The sequence below is a fragment of the Hevea brasiliensis genome, chromosome 16 (genome assembly GCF_030052815.1).
Source record: "Hevea brasiliensis isolate MT/VB/25A 57/8 chromosome 16, ASM3005281v1, whole genome shotgun sequence".
Taxonomy (NCBI): domain Eukaryota; kingdom Viridiplantae; phylum Streptophyta; class Magnoliopsida; order Malpighiales; family Euphorbiaceae; genus Hevea; species Hevea brasiliensis.
The window spans coordinates 63,737,730-63,758,779 of NC_079508.1; the positions used below are offsets into that span (position 1 = coordinate 63,737,730).

The 21,050-nt window shown below is 35.0% G+C and overlaps 1 protein-coding gene across 2 annotated transcripts; it reads left to right on the forward strand.

Annotated features, from left to right (window-relative positions):
* The first annotated feature begins 18,789 nt into the window (after nt 1–18,789).
* LOC131174720 (biogenesis of lysosome-related organelles complex 1 subunit 2-like) lies at nt 18,790–19,654 on the forward strand. 2 transcript variants are annotated; one of them, XM_058138514.1, is made up of 2 exons: nt 18,790–19,254; nt 19,368–19,654. In XM_058138514.1, the coding sequence occupies exons 1-2, from the start codon at nt 19,219–19,221 to the stop codon at nt 19,632–19,634; spliced, it is 303 nt and encodes a 100-aa protein (XP_057994497.1). In that variant the 5' UTR covers nt 18,790–19,218; the 3' UTR covers nt 19,635–19,654. The 2 variants fall into 2 exon arrangements, with proteins under 2 accessions (XP_057994497.1, XP_057994496.1); XM_058138513.1 differs by having other exon boundaries at nt 18,792–19,265.
* Nucleotides 19,655–21,050: the final 1,396 nt, after the last annotated feature.

A 21,050-nucleotide genomic window follows, 5' to 3' on the forward strand; every position in this document is an offset into this window, starting at 1 on the left:
GTATTTGAAAGCGTTCGTGCGGAGAGTATAGCAAAATGGCGAGTCATACTTTCTCAATATGACATTGTCTACATGACGAAAGAAGCGGTGAAAGGGGCGTAATTGCGATCTCCTAACGAAACGATCCGAGATTATAAAGCCACGGATTTGAATTCCGATGAGTATGTTAATGAAGTCGTGATGATGACAAAAATCGAATGGCGTATGGGAGATGTATTTAATGAGGCGGTCAATTTTTACGGTAATAGGATTGGGCGGTTTGATATCCCTAGATGGAAAGCACTTCCCAATCGCTATCAAACTAAGGTTTGACTGCACTAACAACGTTGCAGAGTATGAATCCTATGTGAGGGATTTACAGGCTGCCATAGAAATGAAGATCAAGAAATTAGAGGTGTGCGGAGATTCGGCCTTGATCATTTACCAAGTCAAAGGGGAATGGCAAACTAAAGACCAGCTGATCCGTATTAAAAGTATCTCCTAGAATTGATCAAGAAATTCGAAGAGATTTCCTTCACTCACCTCAACCGTGACAAGAACCAATTCGCCGATGTCTTAGCCACTCTAGCTGTCATGACTCAGATGGCAGAGGGACAGACAACACAGGTGTTACAAATTAAAGCAAGAAGTGAGCCGGCGTACTGCTTCATGATCGAAGAAGAAACAGATGGTAAACCCTGGTATCATGACATCCAAGTCTATATCAAAACCAGTGAATACCCTCCTGGGACAAGTAGAAATGAAAGAAGAATGATCAGGAGATTAGCACTGGGATACTTCCCCAATGGGGAAATTTTGTATAAAAGGAGCTCCAATGGCGAATTGTTGAGATGCGTGGATGCAAAAGAAGTAAGGAGAATCCTTTTTAAAACTCATGAGGAGAATTGCGCTACTCACGCCAATAGGCATATGATGGCCAAGCAAATCATGAAACGGGGATACTTCTGGACTACTTTGGAAAAAGACTGTATTGAGTACTTTCGGAAGTGTCATAAATGTCAAATTTATGCTAATCCAATAAATGTCCTGCCTCATCAGCTTTTTAATCTTGTCTCACCGTGGCCTTTTACAATGGGGGGCGTCAACGTGATTGATTCTATTAATCCCAAGGCATCCAATGGGCACAGGTTCATCTTGGTGGCTATTGACTACTTTTCCAAATGGGTTGAGGCAACGTCATATGCTCATATCATGCAAAATACATTCCTCAAATTTTTCAAGAACAATGTTATCTGTCGACATGGCCTTCCTAGGTAAATTATCACCGACAATGCTAAGAACTTGAATGGCCCAAAGATCCAAAATTTGTGTGACCAGTATAAAATTCAGCATCTCAATTCTTCACCATATCGTCCTTAAGTGAACGGAGCAATGGAAGCCTCTAATAAAAACCTCAAGAGAATAATTAGGAAGATAACCGTCACTTATAAAGATTTGCATGATATGCTTCCTTTCGTCCTTCATGCTTATCAAACCTCCATAAGGACATCGACTGGGGCAACTCCATATTCATTGGTCTATAGAATGGAAGCTGTTTTACTTATAGAGGTGAAAATTCCCTCCCTGAGAATTCTAAAAGAATCGGAAATTGACGAATCAGAATGGATCCAATCGATGTTAGATCAACTCAATCTAATAGATGAGAAAAGACTAGCGTGACATGTCATGGACAATTATACCAAAGGAGAATGACTAGAGCATTTAATAAAGGTGTTCGCAGCACGAATTACAATCGGGAGATCTGGTTTTGAAAAAGATCCTCCCAAATCAAAATGACCATCGGGGCCAATGGTCACCAACTTACGAGGGACCCTATGTAGTTAAAAAGGCATTTTCTGGCGATGCACTAATCTTGGTTCATGTGGACGGTGAAGAGTTTCCAAGAGCCGTGAATGCAGATGCTGTCAAAAGATTTATGCCTGAAAAAAAAAAAGAAAAACAAATGTAGGAGTGAAAACTCGAAAGGGCGCTCCTAGCAAAATGTGTGAAAGAAGGCGAAAACCTGCAAGGGCACTTTCTGCAAAATGAGTAAGGGGTGAAAACCTGAAAGGGCATCCTGAAAAAGTGAACAAAAAAAAAAATTCCTCTAGGGGTGAAAACCCGAAGGGGCGCTCCTAGGACTAGAAGACGGAAAAATAAGGGAGGAAGCCCTAAGACCAAAAGAGGTAATAAGTCACCACGGCACGAACGTTTGTTGGAAGATTACTTGAAATAGTGGTAGTTAAGGGAGTTTAAAGTTAGCTACAAGGAATTTACGAGATCTATTCTTGTATCCTTTTTCTTTGAAATTGTACCTTTGTTTTTAAGCCATAATAAAATTATTCCTTCACTCTAATTTATTTTTCTTATATACCTCCATTTACGCGCTATTAATTCGTTAAAACTTTATTATAAGATCAAGATTTGAATATTGATAACCTCATGTACTTTGCTATGAGATTTGCAGGGGATGAACGATGGCCGGGCGATTGGCAAAAATATATATATATATATATATAGAAGTGAAAACCCGAAAGGGCGCTTCTAGCAAAATGTGTGAAAGAGAGGCGCCGGTAAAGGCGCTTTCTGCAAAATGAGTAACGAGCGAAAACCCGAAAGGACATCCTAAAAAGTGAGTAAAAAGAGGAAATCGTAGGTTAAGCCTTAGGACTCGTTCTAACCCTCTCCATTAATCATCTATCTTCGGGACCTTGTTAAGTACACTTTGATTGGAGAAACATCTTGTGTCAGGTTTGCTTTGTGATCATTAAAGGTACAAACCAACGTTTCATACCCTCAACCTCTTAGTTGATTTTCTTGTCATCAACCTCTGGTTCCTAAATATAAGTTGATTTTAATTTTCAGCATTTTTAATTTCCTGCTATCAACCTCTGGTTCCTAGATCCAAGTTGATTTTAATTTTCAGCATTTTTAATTTCCTGCTATCAACCTCTGGTTCCTAGATCCAAGTTATTTTAATTTTCAGCATCTAGATCCAAGTTGATTTTAATTTTCAGCATTTTTAATTTCCTGTTATCAACCTCTGCTTCCTAGATCCAAGTTGATTTTAATTTTCGGCATTTTTAATTTCCTGTTATCGACCTCTGGTTCCTAGATCCAAGTTGATTTTAATTTTCAGCATTTTAATTTCCTGTTATCGACCTCTGGTTCCTAGATCCAAGTTGATTTTAATTTTCAGCATTTTTAATTTCCTGCTATCCACCAATGGTTCCTAGATCCAAGTTGATTTTAATTTTCAGCATTTTAATTTCCTGTTATCGACCTCTGATTCCTAGATCCAAGTTGATTTTAATTTTCAGCATTTTAATTTCCTGTTATCGACCTCTGATTCCTAGATCCAAGTTGATTTTAATTTTCAGCATTTTTAATTTCCTGTTATCAACCATTGGTTCTTAGATCTAAGTTGATTTTAATTTTCAGCATTTTAAATTTTTGTCATCAACCTCTGGTTCCTGGATCCAAGTTGATTTTAATTTTCAGCATTTTCAATTTCCTGTTATCAACCTCTGGTTCCTATATCCAAGTTGATTTTAATTTTCAACATTTTAAATTCCTGTCATCAACCTCTGGTTCCTAGATCCAAGTTGATTTTAATTTTTAGCATTTTAAATTCCTGTCATCAACCTCTGGTCTTTAGATTCAAGTTGATTTTAATTTTCAACATTTTTAATTTCCTGTTATCAACCTCTCGTTCCTAAATCCAAGTTGATTTTAATTTTCACCATTTTTAATTTTCTATCATCAACCTCTGGTTCCTAGCTTCAAGTTGATTTTGATTTTCAGCATTTTTAATTTCCTGTTATCAACCTCTGGGTTCCAAAATCTAAATTGATTTTAATTTTCAGCATTTTTAATTTCCTGTTATCAACCTCTGCTTCCTAGATCCAAGTTGATTTTAATTTTCGGCATTTTTAATTTCCTGTTATCGACCTCTGGTTCCTAGATCCAAGTTGATTTTAATTTTCAGCATTTTAATTTCCTGTTATCGACCTCTGGTTCCTAGATCCAAGTTGATTTTAATTTTCAGCATTTTTAATTTCCTGCTATCCACCAATGGTTCCTAGATCCAAGTTGATTTTAATTTTCAGCATTTTAATTTCCTGTTATCGACCTCTGATTCCTAGATCCAAGTTGATTTTAATTTTCAGCATTTTAATTTCCTGTTATCGACCTCTGATTCCTAGATCCAAGTTGATTTTAATTTTCAGCATTTTTAATTTCCTGTTATCAACCATTGGTTCTTAGATCTAAGTTGATTTTAATTTTCAGCATTTTAAATTTTTGTCATCAACCTCTGGTTCCTGGATCCAAGTTGATTTTAATTTTCAGCATTTTCAATTTCCTGTTATCAACCTCTGGTTCCTATATCCAAGTTGATTTTAATTTTCAACATTTTAAATTCCTGTCATCAACCTCTGGTTCCTAGATCCAAGTTGATTTTAATTTTTAGCATTTTAAATTCCTGTCATCAACCTCTGGTCTTTAGATTCAAGTTGATTTTAATTTTCAACATTTTTAATTTCCTGTTATCAACCTCTCGTTCCTAAATCCAAGTTGATTTTAATTTTCACCATTTTTAATTTTCTATCATCAACCTCTGGTTCCTAGCTTCAAGTTGATTTTGATTTTCAGCATTTTTAATTTCCTGTTATCAACCTCTGGGTTCCAAAATCTAAATTGATTTTAATTTTCAGCATTTTTAATTTCCTGTTATCAACCTCTAGGTTCAATACCCAAGTTGATTTTAATTTTCAATATCCCAGCCGCCCAAAATATGATTCTGAATATTTACATAATTCCTATACAAGAGAATTTCATTCTCTTTAATAGAAATTATGTAAAGAGAAGCGACTATAGACACCATATTTTGTCCGACCTTCGAAGGCAAGGGTCTTTTAAAATCGAAACTTTATTATCCGTTCTCGACGTCACAAGGTAGCTTTTCCGAACTCACCGATTGCTCGTCTCTGGAACGAATCGATCTCACGCTCAAGTTAGATTGTTTTTCGGTCTCTTGGTTTCTATCAGATGAGTTCGAGTCAATATCGGGTCTCCGGACCATCCAATCTTGCCTACTGATGTTCTCTGATCTTTCTGTGTACAGACATCACAGAACTTCATTTGACTAATGTTGTGATCGGGCTTCTCGCTTGAATGCCCCAGATATTCCTCAAAATGAAGTTAAGGTTTTTATCCAGTCTAATAATGGTTCCGACCTTAAAAGTTCAAGCCGGTGTCAAATCTTTGCAATTTTAATATTCTAAGGTTCCATCCGGTATTTGGTCATGACTCAGTCCGATCTCATATTCGCGTGTAATATTTTTCTGATCTCTTATCTTTTGATTAATAGTCGCTCTCAGGTTTAATGTTCAACTACATTCAATCAATTAAGTACTCAGACAATTTGGTTTGAATGCTTTCTGATCTCATCAAGAAATCGAACAAAAAACTTTGATTCATTTCAAAATAAAAATGTACAAGTCATTCGGCTGGAGGGTCTCCCCCAACCTGCTCTCCGGGTACATTGTCAGTTCTATCATCCTTTCTCTCTTAGGCTCCTCTTCGCTCTCCTCTTCATCTCTAGGAACAAGATCCACCATCCAAGAGAAGTCTTCCTCAGGATAGCGCTTTACAAGCTCGGCCAGAAGATCGCCATGAGCATGCACATAAGCACCAGCTTCCTTCATCACGGCCTATTCTTCTTTCACTCTGATCTCCTCGGTAAGGCGAGTGACATCGGCAGTTCGACAGGCCCGAGCTTCTTCGAGTTCACGCTCCAGTTTGGCTATCCTGTCCTCATAAGATTTCGTCCGACCCTCAATCTCGGCGATGTAGTCCTGAACAGATGAAAGTTGGGTTCTAGCAGAAGCAGCGTCCTGGACTGTCTTCAAAATTTCTGTCTCAAGAGATGAGCATTTTCTCTGATTATATATTGATTCACGAGGCTCTCCACGCTCAAGCTCATCGTCTGAGCCAGGAGATTGTCAATGCTATCCGGAGTCGGCCTATTCCGATCATCTGGAAGCAGATGGTGGCACCCAAAACTTTGTCCAGGCTAGGATTCTCCCGAATCGAGCGATTCTTTTATAGCGACTGAATGAAGACCTGAGCACCACGAGAGAGGGTCCTCACAGCAAGTTGGGAAGACCCTCCCTCCGGACTTGAAGAGACCGACAGAGGCGGCGGTTCATTCTGTCGAGGAGGGGAAGAAGCGATCTCTACCTCTGGGATCGGCTGTCTCGAAGGTTGGGACAAAGAGCCAGGCACTTCTACTGAGTCTCGCCCTGGCGTCTGGGATATAGCAGCGATCTTTATTTCTCGCACTTTCCGGGCGACCTCTCTTTTTCGCTTACGGCTCTCCTTCGTACTCTCAACTCCAGCCATACCTGCACAGAAAACAAGTTAGTGAGATCACCTAAGTTAAGAGGCTAAAGATTTATATTATATCGATCCCGGGTCCGAGGTCAAAGAGCTGCAGCTCATAATCTTCATTGGCGATCATCTGCATTAGCCACCACTTTAGTTCGGCCATAACTGTATCTAGACATAAATACTTGTGAGTAGCCGCCTGATCCTTCAATTCCTTTACCATGACGTCCTCGTCTCTATTTAGGGCGATCTTCTTTAGAACTGAAGGGACCAAGTACTGCCAACTGCGTGGGATACCCTCGAAGCAGTTCGGAATCTTACTCCTCAATATAAAGAACCGGTTCTTCCAATTCTTCAACGAAGAAGGGAGATCGGTAAAAATCCCACAGTGCAGCTTGGCTTGGAAAAACTAACACTCGTCGTCCTTTCGTCGAGTGAGCCTATACAACTCAGCAAAAACCTTTGTTGTAGGCTCGAGCTTTGTAGCTCGGCATAAGCCTCTGAAAGCCACCAGAATCCGCCAAGAGTTTGGGTGCACTTGGGCTACGCATACTTGATGGAACTTCAGAACGGCTCTAAAGAATTCGTCCAGGGGGAACCGAAGCCCGGCCTTCAATTGTTCTTCATATACCATGATCATGTCGTTTTCTTCAAAGAAATGATCAACTCGGTGATCGCCATGACATCTGATGAGCTCGAAGGAGTCAGTCCAAAGGTTGTATTCTTGACTAATGGACTGCAGATCAGTTTCCTGGAGGACCAACGGCAACTCATCCACGGGTAAGTTTTCTTTCCCTGAAGAAGATGCTTGTTTTGATTGGGCGCGGCCAGTGGTGAGGCAGTCGTAGAAGGTTCAGGTCGCCCACTCGGCCTGACCACCTCAACTTCGTCCAATGTCTATGAGATATGAACGGAAGGTGAGATCGCGGCTCTCTGACCCTCGGCACCACTCATTTTCACGAAATCAAAAAGGAAAAATAATCGAGAAAAGATCAAAACCCCTACCAGAGTGTAAATTGGTGCCTGAAAACTTTAGAAAGCGAGAGGAAGTGTTGAAATTGCTACGGTAAGGTTTGAAAATGTCATAAGAAAACAAATGACTGACCCTTCCCCAATTTATACCCGTCTGAGCATTAAATGCTCACAAATCCCAAGTGACACATCGGTTAGCGGAACCGGGCTGCATCCTTGACACGTCGCAAGAAGGTTCTAGAAACATAATAAAAAAATCAGAAAAATAAGATCGGTTAACTAAGGTCATCGAATTGAACAAATTGCCAAACCTACAGATCGGCGAAAGCGATTCATCTAGGGATCAGATCGGGTACACATATCAAGGATCGAAAAAATAACCAATGCGATAACAAAACAAAAAAATTCAAATAAAAATTTCATTTCATTTTCAAAAGATCATATTATATCATTTGGGCGATCTCAAAAGATCTAATTACTTCAATTGGGCGATCTCAAAAGATCGGATTACATCATTTGAGTGATCTCAAAAGATCAGAAATGAGAGAGATCGGGAAATAAGAGGGGACCCGTTACAAGAGATAGAGATCGGAATAATGACCCTAAAAAGAGGATGGTCATAATAGGAAGATCGGAAGAAACAGGAGACGACTTATAGAGATCGAAGAGCGCAGAGGGGTTAAATAACTTCCGATCAGAACTTTCAATTAACTCTCTTAAGCATTGCAGGCGTGATCAGATCCTCACCACACATCTCATTTGCAAGGACGCACTCCTAGCAGCCAGATGCCAAAACGGTTAAAGCAGCCCTGTACATCCCAATCTACACCGTTGATTATAATTGTAATGATGGATCTGGAGCCCTCGAATCAAAAGCAGATGACAGATTCGACGCTTTTTATTCTCAGCCTTTGGATCCATTTCGTAAGCCAAGAACCTGGGCCGTTGGATTAAGAGGAGAAAGGACGGATATTTTGAACGGAATCCCGACCCTCCATTTTGATTCTCTTTAATTTCCAGACATCAGATTATGTCCTTTTGAATCTAAGCCCTCCGTCTTCCCTGGTGAGATCCTGACCCTTCATTTTGGGCACCCGTTCCCTATAAATACTTGCATGCAACACTGTAGAAGGGAGGAAAAAAGAAGAAGAAGGGGGTGATTATCGTGGAAAAACCCTGAACTTTGATTCAGTCTTGCTACTTGTCATTTTGAGCTTTCGAAGTATTAAGAAACTTTAGAAACCATTTTTCTTAAGTATTTCATCAAAAGGAGCTCTAAGTCCTGAGATTTTCATTTTCAGTTCCTGTGCACCACCCTCTGAAACCATCTTCACCCCGCCTCATTCCCACCGTTCTAATATTTGTGCATTACTTTCCGAACTCAACTTCGTCCCGATCTGTTCTCATTTTCTCGAGTAAACTCAAGTCCTTCGGCCATCAGCTTTCACCTCTACAAGATTTGTGGATACCGAAGTCAGCTCACCTGTCTCCTCAACTTTCCACAGGTAAGCGTCTAAACTGTCATTTTGTTGAATATCCTTGGTTTTTTTTCTCTAGTTTTCTTCTAAAGTTTCTTTTATATCCAGTTACATTAAGTCTCAGAATAGGTTATCTAAGCCCGAAGTTATTTCCTGTGTCTTCTTTTTCTATTCATTCGCAAATTCCATTTATCGTCACTATAGTTTTCATTCCCTTCGAGAGTAGACATTCAAGTCATAGGCGACTTGTAAATACTCTAAAGAATATAAGCGAGTATTTTAACATGAGAGTTTTGTGCGAACAAATAAAAAAAATAATAAAGAAAGAGAGGTGTAACGAAAGGTCAAATAGATTGGAAACAAGAATAGGTCAAATAAACAAGTTATGAGATAGGGCCTCGGAACGAACCCAAGCGATAAGACAATAGATCGGGAATTAAAATAAGTTCGGATCCCGGCCGAGCAGCAAAAGAGATCGAATGTTGCAAATCAAAGAATTACGATAAGCGATTATGCAAGAGATCGGCAAGGAGTTCGGTCTTTCGCCCACCCTCTAGTTAAAAGGTCAGTAGGCTAGGAAAAGCTTTACGGGAGTTTCTGCGTCTTGGTACTCCATGCCGACAAAAGGGGTCAAGAGGACCATTTACAGATCCTTAGTTCAAAGTTCTTATAAACACGATATTCTAATAAACACATTAAGAGATCGGGGAGAGTTCTTAGCAGAGCTCGACCTAATTTTTAACGCAATATAGAGATCGGAGAGAGTTCTTATCCAGAGCTCGACCTAATTTTTAACGCATAATACATTAAGAGATCGGGAGAGTTCTTGCAGAGCTCGACCTAATTTTAACGCAGTATATTAAAGAGATCGGAGGAGAGTTCTTGCAGAGCTCGGCCTAATTTTTAACGCAATACATTAAGAGATCGAGGAGAGTTCTTACTCGAGCTTAGCCTAATTTTTAGCATAATATATTAAGAGGCAGAGAGAGTTTTTACAGTTCTCAACTCAAATTTCTAAATACACTAAGAGATCGGGAAGAGTTCTTGCAGTTCTCACTCAAAATCTTAATAAAATATGTGGAGATCGGGAGAGTTCTTACCCAAAATCTTAAAGCTTGAATTTTAAGAATAAATTAAAAGATCGGAGAGAGTTCTTACAGAATTCTCTTAGCTTAAATCCAAACTAAAATATCACAACTTAAATATTCGAATTAACCCCCAACAAAAATCCATTACATTGAACCTATTCACTGAAAGGTCATCTCATGTACTCGTGTTCTTAAGCAACCCTAAATAGTGAAATATCAAATGTTCCTTTTATCCGCACAAAGGATTAACATCATTATTCTAATCCCCAAATTATCAATTTATAAAGAGCATAACATTAAATCTGCTTACCCTCGTCAAGGGACGAGGTGGGGTGCCTAACACCTTCCCCACCCATATACGAACACCGAACCTGGAATCTCTGTTTTCAAAGTGGATTTTAATTTTTAAAAAATGATTTTCTTTAATTTCCCTCAAAATTAAAGTGGCGACTCCTCACTTTTCCCACTTTGGTGAGAACTCGTCCGGCGACCGCAAAACCCTTGCGACAGGCATTGGCTTCAGAATCTAGCTTTATTGCCTTGGGTACTTTCCACCAAAGATATAGAATATGCATGCATCTCTTTGCTAAATTGAGAACTCACTACCTACATAACTCAAGTGAGTCAGCTTCCACATATACTCACTAGTGTTTAAGAGGGTTGCTTGAAGGCTCTAAGCCCAAGAATACATTTAGAATGTATCACCTCTAAACAAAAATTAGAGGTCTAAAGGAACCAAATGTCAAAGGGTGCGTCTTGGTGCAACAATAAAGTACTCTTTTGTGGCCTGGACCTGGAGGTCATGGGTTGTAACCAGAACAATATAATCCTCACAACACATAGGCAAGACTACATATATCTAACCCTCCCTCGAGCAAGCAATGCAAAAGCTTATGCGCTAGGACACCCTTTAAGTTTAATGGAAAAGAATGTAAGTTTCCTAAGATTGAACAATCTTGCTAGAATTACCATAAGATGATTCCCTCAATCAACAAACAGATAGACTTCAATGGATAGTATGTGATAAGAGAACTTGGAAAACTAAGTTGTCACACATCACATATTAATTCGACATATATTTTCCTATATGTGATTGGGTTTGTAGCAATTCACTCAATCATATGGTTCTAGATTATCTAGCATTCCTTGTATCTTAGTGAAAAATAAAATAATTCCTCATTTTGACAATAATAGTTTTTAGTTTTGGACTTAGGAATGACAAAAAGCTATAGCTCATGAAAATACAAAAAGGAACCAAAAAAATAAAAACAAGTCAAAAGTGTAGTAGCAGCGATGATTTTTAAGAAAAGTGGATTGCAATTTTCACTTTTAGGAGGTAAAAAGACAAGAGAGGAAAAAGTTCAGCCATAGAGAGTGGAGAGAATCAGGAGGCTAGAAAGTGGAGAGAATCAGGAGGCTTCTTGTCAGATAGCTCAAATGCTTGATTCCATGCTGTGCTCTAAATATCACCTACGCCTAGTCAAGCTTACCTGTCTATGAACTCCTGACTGATCCTGGGGTCCTCAAAGTATCAAATGCAGAATTCTGCCCAGTCACATGTTGAGCATCTTTATATTTCCTGCACTCGTAGAAACTAAGAGTCGTACTTCAAAAATAAATCTAAATAGAAATCATAGGAACAATTGGATCAAATATTTGCTAAAAAGGCCTCTTCTTTTGTTGGACAACTAAGAGCACTCAATTCTAAAACAGCAGCTTTGAAAGTTTATGCTATTTAATCAACTCCAATGTTTGTTCACACACAATTGATAATTGGTACTAGCTTTCTGTTGCAAAGGAAATAAAAACATAGGCAGAAGCTTAAAGTTCTTGATGTATTAAACATGAGGAATTGAAAATGCTGATTTGAAAAAAAGGCATAGTGCAGCCATAACCTAAAACTACACTTTAAAAAGTTCGACCACAGAGACAAGTAAATACAGATGCCTTGGTCTAATGAGATCATCAATTAATATATTTGAGGATGTAGTACCTCCTAAGTACTTGTGATCATGAAATGCGCTTGAAGCACCTGCCTATTTCATCTATCCTGCAGCATCTCTATGGGTTCTCAATCAATAATCATACCCCTTTTAACATTGAAGTGGAAAGAGAAGAAAAGGTCAAATATTAAAAAGGAAGGCAGAGAAAGAATAACAGTGGCCATCAATAGAAAAGGTTAAGTGCACTACTGCACTTTTCCACTTCGAAAATGTATGCAGTAAGGATTGCGCGTGAACCAAAAAAGAAATAGATAAAAAGAATATTCTAAAATCTAATGCTGGATGGCCAAAAATACATGAGACCATCATTTTTAATTGAAACCACTCAAGCAAGAAAACTTTTCTAGCTTTTGCTCACTTTTCAAGCTGATGTGGAAATCATTAGAATATCACTTTCTGCAAGCTCATTTGACAAACCTGCAGGTAATGTATCTACCAGGCATGCATAACTAAAGTCACCAATTCAACATTCAAACCAGGTATATGAGTATCAGAGAATTAAAAGAGATTAGAACAAAATCTTATACAATTCACCCCTTTATCAACTTATACATAACCCAAAATTGATTTTCCAATTTAGTACAATCACAGTTGGACTCCACAAGAATCTGCCTTGAGCCCATACCCTATTGCTTTGGTCATGGATGAATTGACAACGCGTATCCCAACCAGCAACACTAGTAATTTCAGCAGAAAAAGGTCAAATTTATTATCAAAACGTTCTCCTTGACTGTCTTAACAAAATAACAACACTAGAAAATTTCTCTATCCATGGATGTGTAAGGAAAACTTAAATCTACATGCCTTGCACCAACACGCAGAGTCACATAGTGATACTATTATATTATGCATTCAAAAGAGAAGAATCATTAATTCATCAACCCACATTATCATACGTAGGGGAAAATGATACCTTATCAGCAATCAGGATTAAAGTGAAAATAAAAATGGAAATTGCATAATTGTATCACACGAGTAATCAGAAGAAGGGAATCCTATTAAATTTGCAGGCACACTCATCTTCTGTGACTTCTTATTTAACAACAAAAACTTATATATTTTTTCAAAAGAAGCAAAACATAGAATACTATCTGCCAATATCAAAAGCAGCTACATTAATTCAATTATGGCTAGAAAGAGAACAGCACAATGGCCCACTTTCAGTGTAAAATGTTAATCAGTACATGGATGACAGCAAAAAGGAAAACCCACATATGATTCTCAAAAACGTGAAATGGGTTTAACTTATAACCAAATTCAGGCAAGTTAAAAATTTGAGAACAGTAAATTGCAACAATAATTCGTGTAGAAAGAAAGTAATAAAGAGTTCCAAGAAGACTGCCAAAAGAGAATCTGAGAGATACCCAGAATCCAAGTCTCTGGAGTGCGGAGATTTGGAGAAATGGAATCGGCAACCTGTTTTATTAGCAGGGGGTGAATCAAACATGGGCAGGCCGTGTATTTGTATCCTTGACCTTGAGCTGCAATTGTACATGCGCGCCGTGAACGACTGGCCCAGTTTTGCACAAAATTCTCCTATTTTTGTCCAAAACAGGCTGGGCCCATGACCTTTGCATACAATTTCATGTGAAGTCCTAGTTTCATCCAATGAAAACAGAATACAATGCCGTTTTCACTGCTTTTTAGTAGAATTTTGCATCCATCAAAATCATATGGTTTATCAATTAAATGAGTTTTAGTTGAGAAGCATCTTCATGCATTAATACATTAATTATTGCATATATTTTAGTTCCACTTTGCTTTGTTGCCAAACCCCAACTCTAATTAATCCTTTCACGTTTATCCTAATCCTCTCCTAATAATTAATTAATCTCATTTTTATATCCTTAATCATTCCATCTTTTAAAACCGTGCTAGCCACCAATATTCCCAACCTCGTTTTGCCATCTTCCTCACGTTGCCACCTATTATTAATATGCTTTTATATTTACTGATCCAATGTTTTACATAAGTTATCAATTAAAGTTTTTTTTTTGTAATATAAAAAATGGTATATAATAGATATTAATCTAATTAAAATGAAATTAATATTTATAAATTAAAACTTTTTATGTTGGATATCTTTTATATCACGATATATATATATATATATATATATAACATAAATCTTTACAAAAATGAGTTTGATGTGTTCATTCAAGTTTTCGATTGAACTTAAATTATTAAAATAGTCATTTTTATTATTTAATTAATGATTTTAAAAAAGAAAAACATGTTATTATAAAAAATGAAAATCATAAAATCACTACCTCTATTTTTTTTTCTTTTGAAAAATGATATAACGTTATTCAAAATCCAATGATTTTAATGACATTACATCACCATATACTTATTATGTTAATTATATACAATAGTTAAGTGTCGAACACATAATCTAAAACCTCCCATTACTTGATGACAAAGCATGAATAATAATTATTAAATTTATGACTTAAAATTTTAATTAATTTAAAATATTAAAGACACTTTTGTGATGTAATATTTTTAATAATAACTATATTAAATTATATTTAAGAGAAATTAAAAAAGTTAATTAATATATTTATTATAAGGAGTGTGTAATAAATAATTTTTTTTGATATAATTAAATTTATGAGTAATATAATTTTAATTTTATAATTAATCATTTATTTATTAGCAATAGACACGCTTACAATGCAAGTCTATGTTAAGAGAGTAAACCACCGTCGAGAGTGTACTTTGTGACAACTCTGAGCGATGGGCAGAAGGGAAAAGCAAAGGAAAACGTGTGGCTAAGGAACATGTTCAGTGGGCCCTATCCTATTACTGGATAACCAAAAGCTATTACCATCTTTTGCTTTTCCACAAATTATTTTCCTTTTTTTTTTCGTCTTGAAGGTTGCTTAATAAATTACTAAACTTCTATATCTAATTTAAAAAATATATATATATCTAATTTTCAAGTTTCCAAACTCTAAATTTAATTATATATTTTTTAATAATTTATATTTATTATACATAATATTAAGTGAATATTTCAATTAATTATAAAATTAACTAATAATAAAGTTTTTTTAATATTATGATAAAATTTAAATATTATAATATTATAATAAATTCAAGATTTTTAGTGATGAATTAAATATGTCACTAATAATTTAAATTAATAATGGATTAATTATAAATTAGCAACATGCTTTTTTTATGTCATTAATGACAGATTTGGGATGAAAAGCAATAAATTTAAATTCATGGCTTTATAATTTCAGCTAAATCAATAAATATATTTCTGATTCCTATTTCCTTTTCCCACGTTTCTATCAGTCTCCTTTCTCTCGATCTCTCTCAGTAGCAGAAGCTTTCGATCTTATTTACTATTTTGTCGACAACACCATCATCCCATCATCAACCTCACTCCTTTATCAACAGTTGGAATGACAAACTACTTGAAAATCAATCATCTATGGCCTTTTTTTTTTTTTTAATATGTTAAGTTAATTTTCATTTACTTGTTATTCCATGTGTAATTGCCTAAATAAAAGAATTATTGTATTATATAATTTCTCCTATTTATTAAGATGAAATAGCAGCAAATAAATGTAAAGAGAGAAATAAATTATATACTCATCATTTTTTTACTGTTCAATTTCAATTAAGAGGAAATAGAGATAAAAGTAAAAATTAAATTAATTTATTTTTTATAATTATCAAATTTATAAGTCATTCATTTTTTTAAATATTAATTATACATATTATTTCTTTTTATCTTTTTATTAATTCATATTTTTTTAAATATAAATTTTTATCGTAACTTATTTAACTTTGTATCGCCATTCTATTAATTACCTTCTATCATCCTATCTAAAAAGAACCTTTAAGAGAAAAAAAAAAAAAAAAAAAAATCAGCGCCTTCTATATATATATATATATATATAGAGATATATACAAAATATCACCAACCTAACCCTTATATTCATTACCTTTCCTCACCCTATCCAAAGGAAGCCTCAGCTTACTTCTATACATATATATACAAAACATCACTAACCAAGAAAGAAACATTTTCAGAAAGAAAGATCGATGAGGCCTGCAGCTGCAAGCAACTCCAGTAATAGTGTTGATGGCAGCGGATTCCAGCACTGGAACTCTCCAGTCCCTTACCTTTTTGCTGGGCTAGCTCTGACGTTAGGACTCATCGCCATGGCATTGCTTATTCTAGCTTGTTCTTACAAAACATCACCATCAAATTCACCTCCTGATCATGAGACTGAAGAAAATTCTCATCAAAAAGAAGTCATGATTCAGTCCTTGGAGATGGAGCCAAAGATTGTTGTCGTCATGGCTGGTGATCATAACCCTACTTACTTGGCTAAGCCGGTGGCGTGCACTTGTCAAACTTAACAACTGTAGCTTATATCCATCATCCATCTTTTGGGCCTCTGTCAGATAACTGTTCACACTCTTTATATAGTTGTTTATTTTTTTAGTACTTTCTGATGAGATTTAGGCTTTTGCTGTTGTTTTTCTTGAAGTTTGGTGTGTACGGCAAGAAATATGTAAATTGATGAGAACTTAATCAAGGATCGATGATGCTATTAATTTTCTAACATAACTCTTTCCTTTCAGTTCCTTTCTGATCTCCTATATGACTTGCTTGAAGGAATTTAATTATGTTTAATTAAAGGAAATTACAAGAGATAAATTACTAGTACAATTATCATGTTTCAGATAACCAGTCTAGACAGGCGGAACTTGTTTACAACGTATCATCTTGGAGTTATCAAACTTTAACCAGGAGGTCTCTACAGCTAATTAAATAAGGTTTATCTTTCTTGCATATATGATGAGAAGAGTACTTCTTCTTGGAATTAAAAGAAATTAATAATGCCTATCGAAGTAGAAGATGAGCAATGAATTAATTATGAGTGTGATTTTGGTCCAATCTGTTTGAAAAAAAGATGAAAAAGATATATTTTATGGAGAATCACTTTTAATTAGGATTATTAGGACAGGATGAGAAATTTCTGTTGGGTGACATCAACATAAATCTTTTATGGGTCATATATAAATCATAATCAGCCACAAATATAGCAGATGATAGCTAAGCTAGCTATGTATGATTTGTATTGTGACAGCAACTTTCAAAGTTTCACATTCTGATCATGTAACAATTATAATGTTAGGTCTATCTGATCATCATGCATTTCAGAGAAAAATAATTAAAATTGTGTCAATTATATTATAATTCTAAAGTATTTTTTAGAGTACTGTGTTTAGCCACATGATATATATTCAGATTGATGATCTCAATGTTAAAATGACTGCATCATTAAAACAATTTCAACATTTATAAATATCATTAACTTTAATAAAAAATTTTAATTTAACAATTTCCTCAACTTATTATAGAAACAACTATTACATCGTAGGCTATGATAATAATAACAATAATAATAATCATAGCATGTTTGACATATGCATTAGCTCTTTTTTCTCTGTATCCATTAGCCAGCTCTCCTTTTGACATTAAGGGGTCTCATGATTTCAGTTTCTCCAATGTTTGGAAAGAATCAGCATTAATATTAAAAGGTAGAAAAACACAAGTGGGTTTTGGAGAAAAACCTAATTGCACATAAAATAAGCTTAGTTACTCTAAAGTTATTATTAGGTCTTCAATTATCTATATCCAAAACAGTCACTAAAAGGGTCTTCCAAGACTATTATTAGCCAACTCTCTTTGACATAAGGGAGAAAATTAAGGGCTGGATTAAGCTACAAAATTAAAATAGATGTGGCCACTCGAAATTGTAATTAATTCCTGTTGCAAGACAGAAATTAGAGGGTGAAGCGTGGAATAGACAAAGGAGTTAAGTAAGAAGTTTTTTTCTTTTATTATTATTTTTTTTTAAAAAGCAGAGTAAGTAAGAAGTTGTTGTTTTCATAACTATGGCAAATTAATAAGTCTAAATTATACAAGTGGATTTCTGCATCATCAATGATACCAACTTCCATTAGGTTCTCTACTCCATTAATTTATTCAAAAAAAATTTTTTTTTTCTCTTCTTGAATTAGTTGATTGAGATTTATCCTTTTGGTTACATGGAAGCCCATAGAAAAATGGAACCAGATGTGTACATGCAGAGGAATCTCAATAGAAGCTTTTTTTTTTTTTTTAGTAGAATCTCAGTAGGAGCGTTGAAGCTAACTAGCATGTATGTATAGATGTTATTTCTTATATGCATATATAAATAATAGTTTAAGTCCCTATTTAGAAATTTACAAGAATTTTATTCGATTAATTTTTTTAATTAATTTTTATATTTAAAATAAAAAAATTAATTATTTTTAACAGGAAAAAAAATTTTAATTTTCAAAAATATAAAAAATAAGCATAATTGTGAGATGTTTGTTATCTTTCAAAGATCCTAAAGGATATATACTTAACTAGCTTTTTGCACAATTGCAGTTCATGTAATTATTAATTAGCTAGCTTTTCACTCCACTCCATGTAATTAATTAATAAGGCATCTGGTAAATGATTGAGAAGCATCGTGTTCATTGTATAATTTGCCGATTGAGAATATATCTGAGCTTGTTAGGTACAGTAGTGCAAATGGTATCTTGAATATTTCTTCTTTGCTTTTATGCTGCATTTTTAATTCAATTAATCTTTGAAATATACATATACCATTAATTATTCCTCTACGTTAGCCCTTCAAATTAACAGATACCCAAATTAAAATAAAATATATAATCAGACATTCTTTCGGATTTAAAAAAAAAAAAATCTGAAAAATTCAGATGCCGGAAGCTTTTAATTTCCTTCACAATATACAGGCACAAAGGAGATGGATTTAAGAAATAAATGGAAAAAAATAAAGAACGGCGACCACATGAGCCACTTGCAGCTCGGGAGAAATGAAGTTTATATAAACGACATTGAGTTCGGTAAAACAATGGTCGTTTTCTCGTAAAGGAAAAAGAAAGGGTTTGATCTTCACCGACTATTTGCAGGTCATCAACATGGACCGTCAGATTAACATATAAAATCCTCCTTTGTTTTCCAAAGCAACCGGTAACCGGTCGACCCAGCCTTCTCCAACCCGAAACGCATCTCCCTCATTTTTTTACCATCTCCGGCACCATTGCAACCTGGAAACAACTCCCAAAGCGTTTGAAGAACCTCAACAACAATCCCTTGCTGGCGATTGCACTGCAAGCCGAGAGAAGTTTTTTTTCGTTTTTAAAACAGATCTTGGCACCTAAACATGGCTGCTGGAAAGGAGGAGGAAGTGGAGGTTAAGGATGAGCTTGCTGAATCATTGAATGATATCTTCACCAGTGTCTCCACCATGGTCAAAGGTGAACTTGAGGTCTCAATTTCAAAACCCAGAAATCTACTCTTTCTGTAGTCCCTTACTTCGCTTCCAAATTGATTATATTTGAATTTTTATTCTTGTTGTTCATGATTTTAGGGCACGAATCATCAGATGGAAATTTTGGAAAAAATGAATCTAAGAACGGCTGAAGAGTATAAAGTTTTTGGGGATGTGGCTTCTGGATTGAGGGTTTTTGTGGAGCATTTGAAGTCAAAAAGTGCTAGTTTTGATGAGTGTGTTCAGCAAATTGATACAATAGAGCGGCAAGTGACTGAATTTGAGGCTTTAATGTCAATGCTTGATAAATATGTTTCTTTGTTAGAATCAAAAGTGCAATCTGTGTACCAACATCCACCTTCATGAATGAAAGTTTCTTTTTTTGATGTTGCCATGTTTTTTCCTTGGAATTTTTGTGCAATATAGATACATTCTGTGCATAGGATCAGAAATTGAGAATGATTTTTGGAAGTGAATTTTTCCCCCCAGCAAATTTGGTTGGTTTATTTCAATATTCTATTTGCTTGTTGGAGTTTCTATTCTATAAACATTTCTTTAATCAACTTTGATCTTTGAGAATTTGTGCTTTGTTTGCACTGATTTTCTCTTCTTACTAAGGAAATCTCATCTTTTATGTTTCTTTGGTTGTCTATTGTTATCCAGCTATTGCATTTTAACCTTCACGTAGCAGTTGCAGTGCCATTCATCATCATGGATGCTTGCCATCTTGAATTCATGTTTGATTATTGCCATTAATTTAATCTCAAATCTATACTGATTTCTTAGGCATAAGCATTCTTTGGCATTATTTTAGTGGATCTGTAATTGAAGATTGATAATTGTAATTATAAAAGGTTGCCTTATCCTTCCAAGGTAGTTCTTATTAAGGTTTAATAATTTTGTAAGCAAAGTAAATTCTATTGTTTCAGTGGATCTTTTACCAATATAATCATGATTTTATTCTAATGCTAGATTTTTTCCTCCTCTCGTTGATACTTGGCATTAAGTTAAAATTCTAGTCCACAATGATGCGACCCAACCACTGTTTAGTTTTTGTATTCTTGTTATTGTGCCTTGTGAGTTGTCCAAAGAAAAAGTTGCTCTCAGTGGGCCTAATCTATAATGTATCTGATCTTTTACTCACAAGGAAATTTTGCGAACGGTTTCACATTTTCTTGACGTAGTGACTGCTTCATCTCTTTCATATTTTTCCACCCTAATCAAATATTTATTTACTATGCTGTAGTAATGACTTCTTTTTAATAACACCTCTTAGATTTCCTTACTGGACGAGCACCGATGAATTTTTCATGAGTAGCTATCATTAAATGATTTTTTTATTTGTTTCATTATTTTTTAATAAAATTTTAAATTTATATTCATTTAAAATAAATTTATATTCATCTCTTTATATTTACATCCATTAAAAATAAATATAATTTTTTTTCAATATTGAAATCCTACCCCTCTCATTACTATGATTTTATTTTCTTATTAATTTTGTTTATTTCTTGTCATATTTAATGAGCTTGTTGATAATTCAAAATATAGTATGAATTGTTAATTACTTTTAGTTAAATGTTTTAAATTTTCAAGTAGAATAATGATACCTAATAAGTTTTTTAAAAGTGTTGCAGAATATTTATGTTCTACCTATATTACAATGCTTATCAATGAATTATTAAATTTTTTTTAAGGAAAAAAATCCCTCTTATCTTCCTGAAAAATAATGCAATCAAGATGTTTTTTATTTTTTTTCAGTAGATAATGAGTTGCATACGA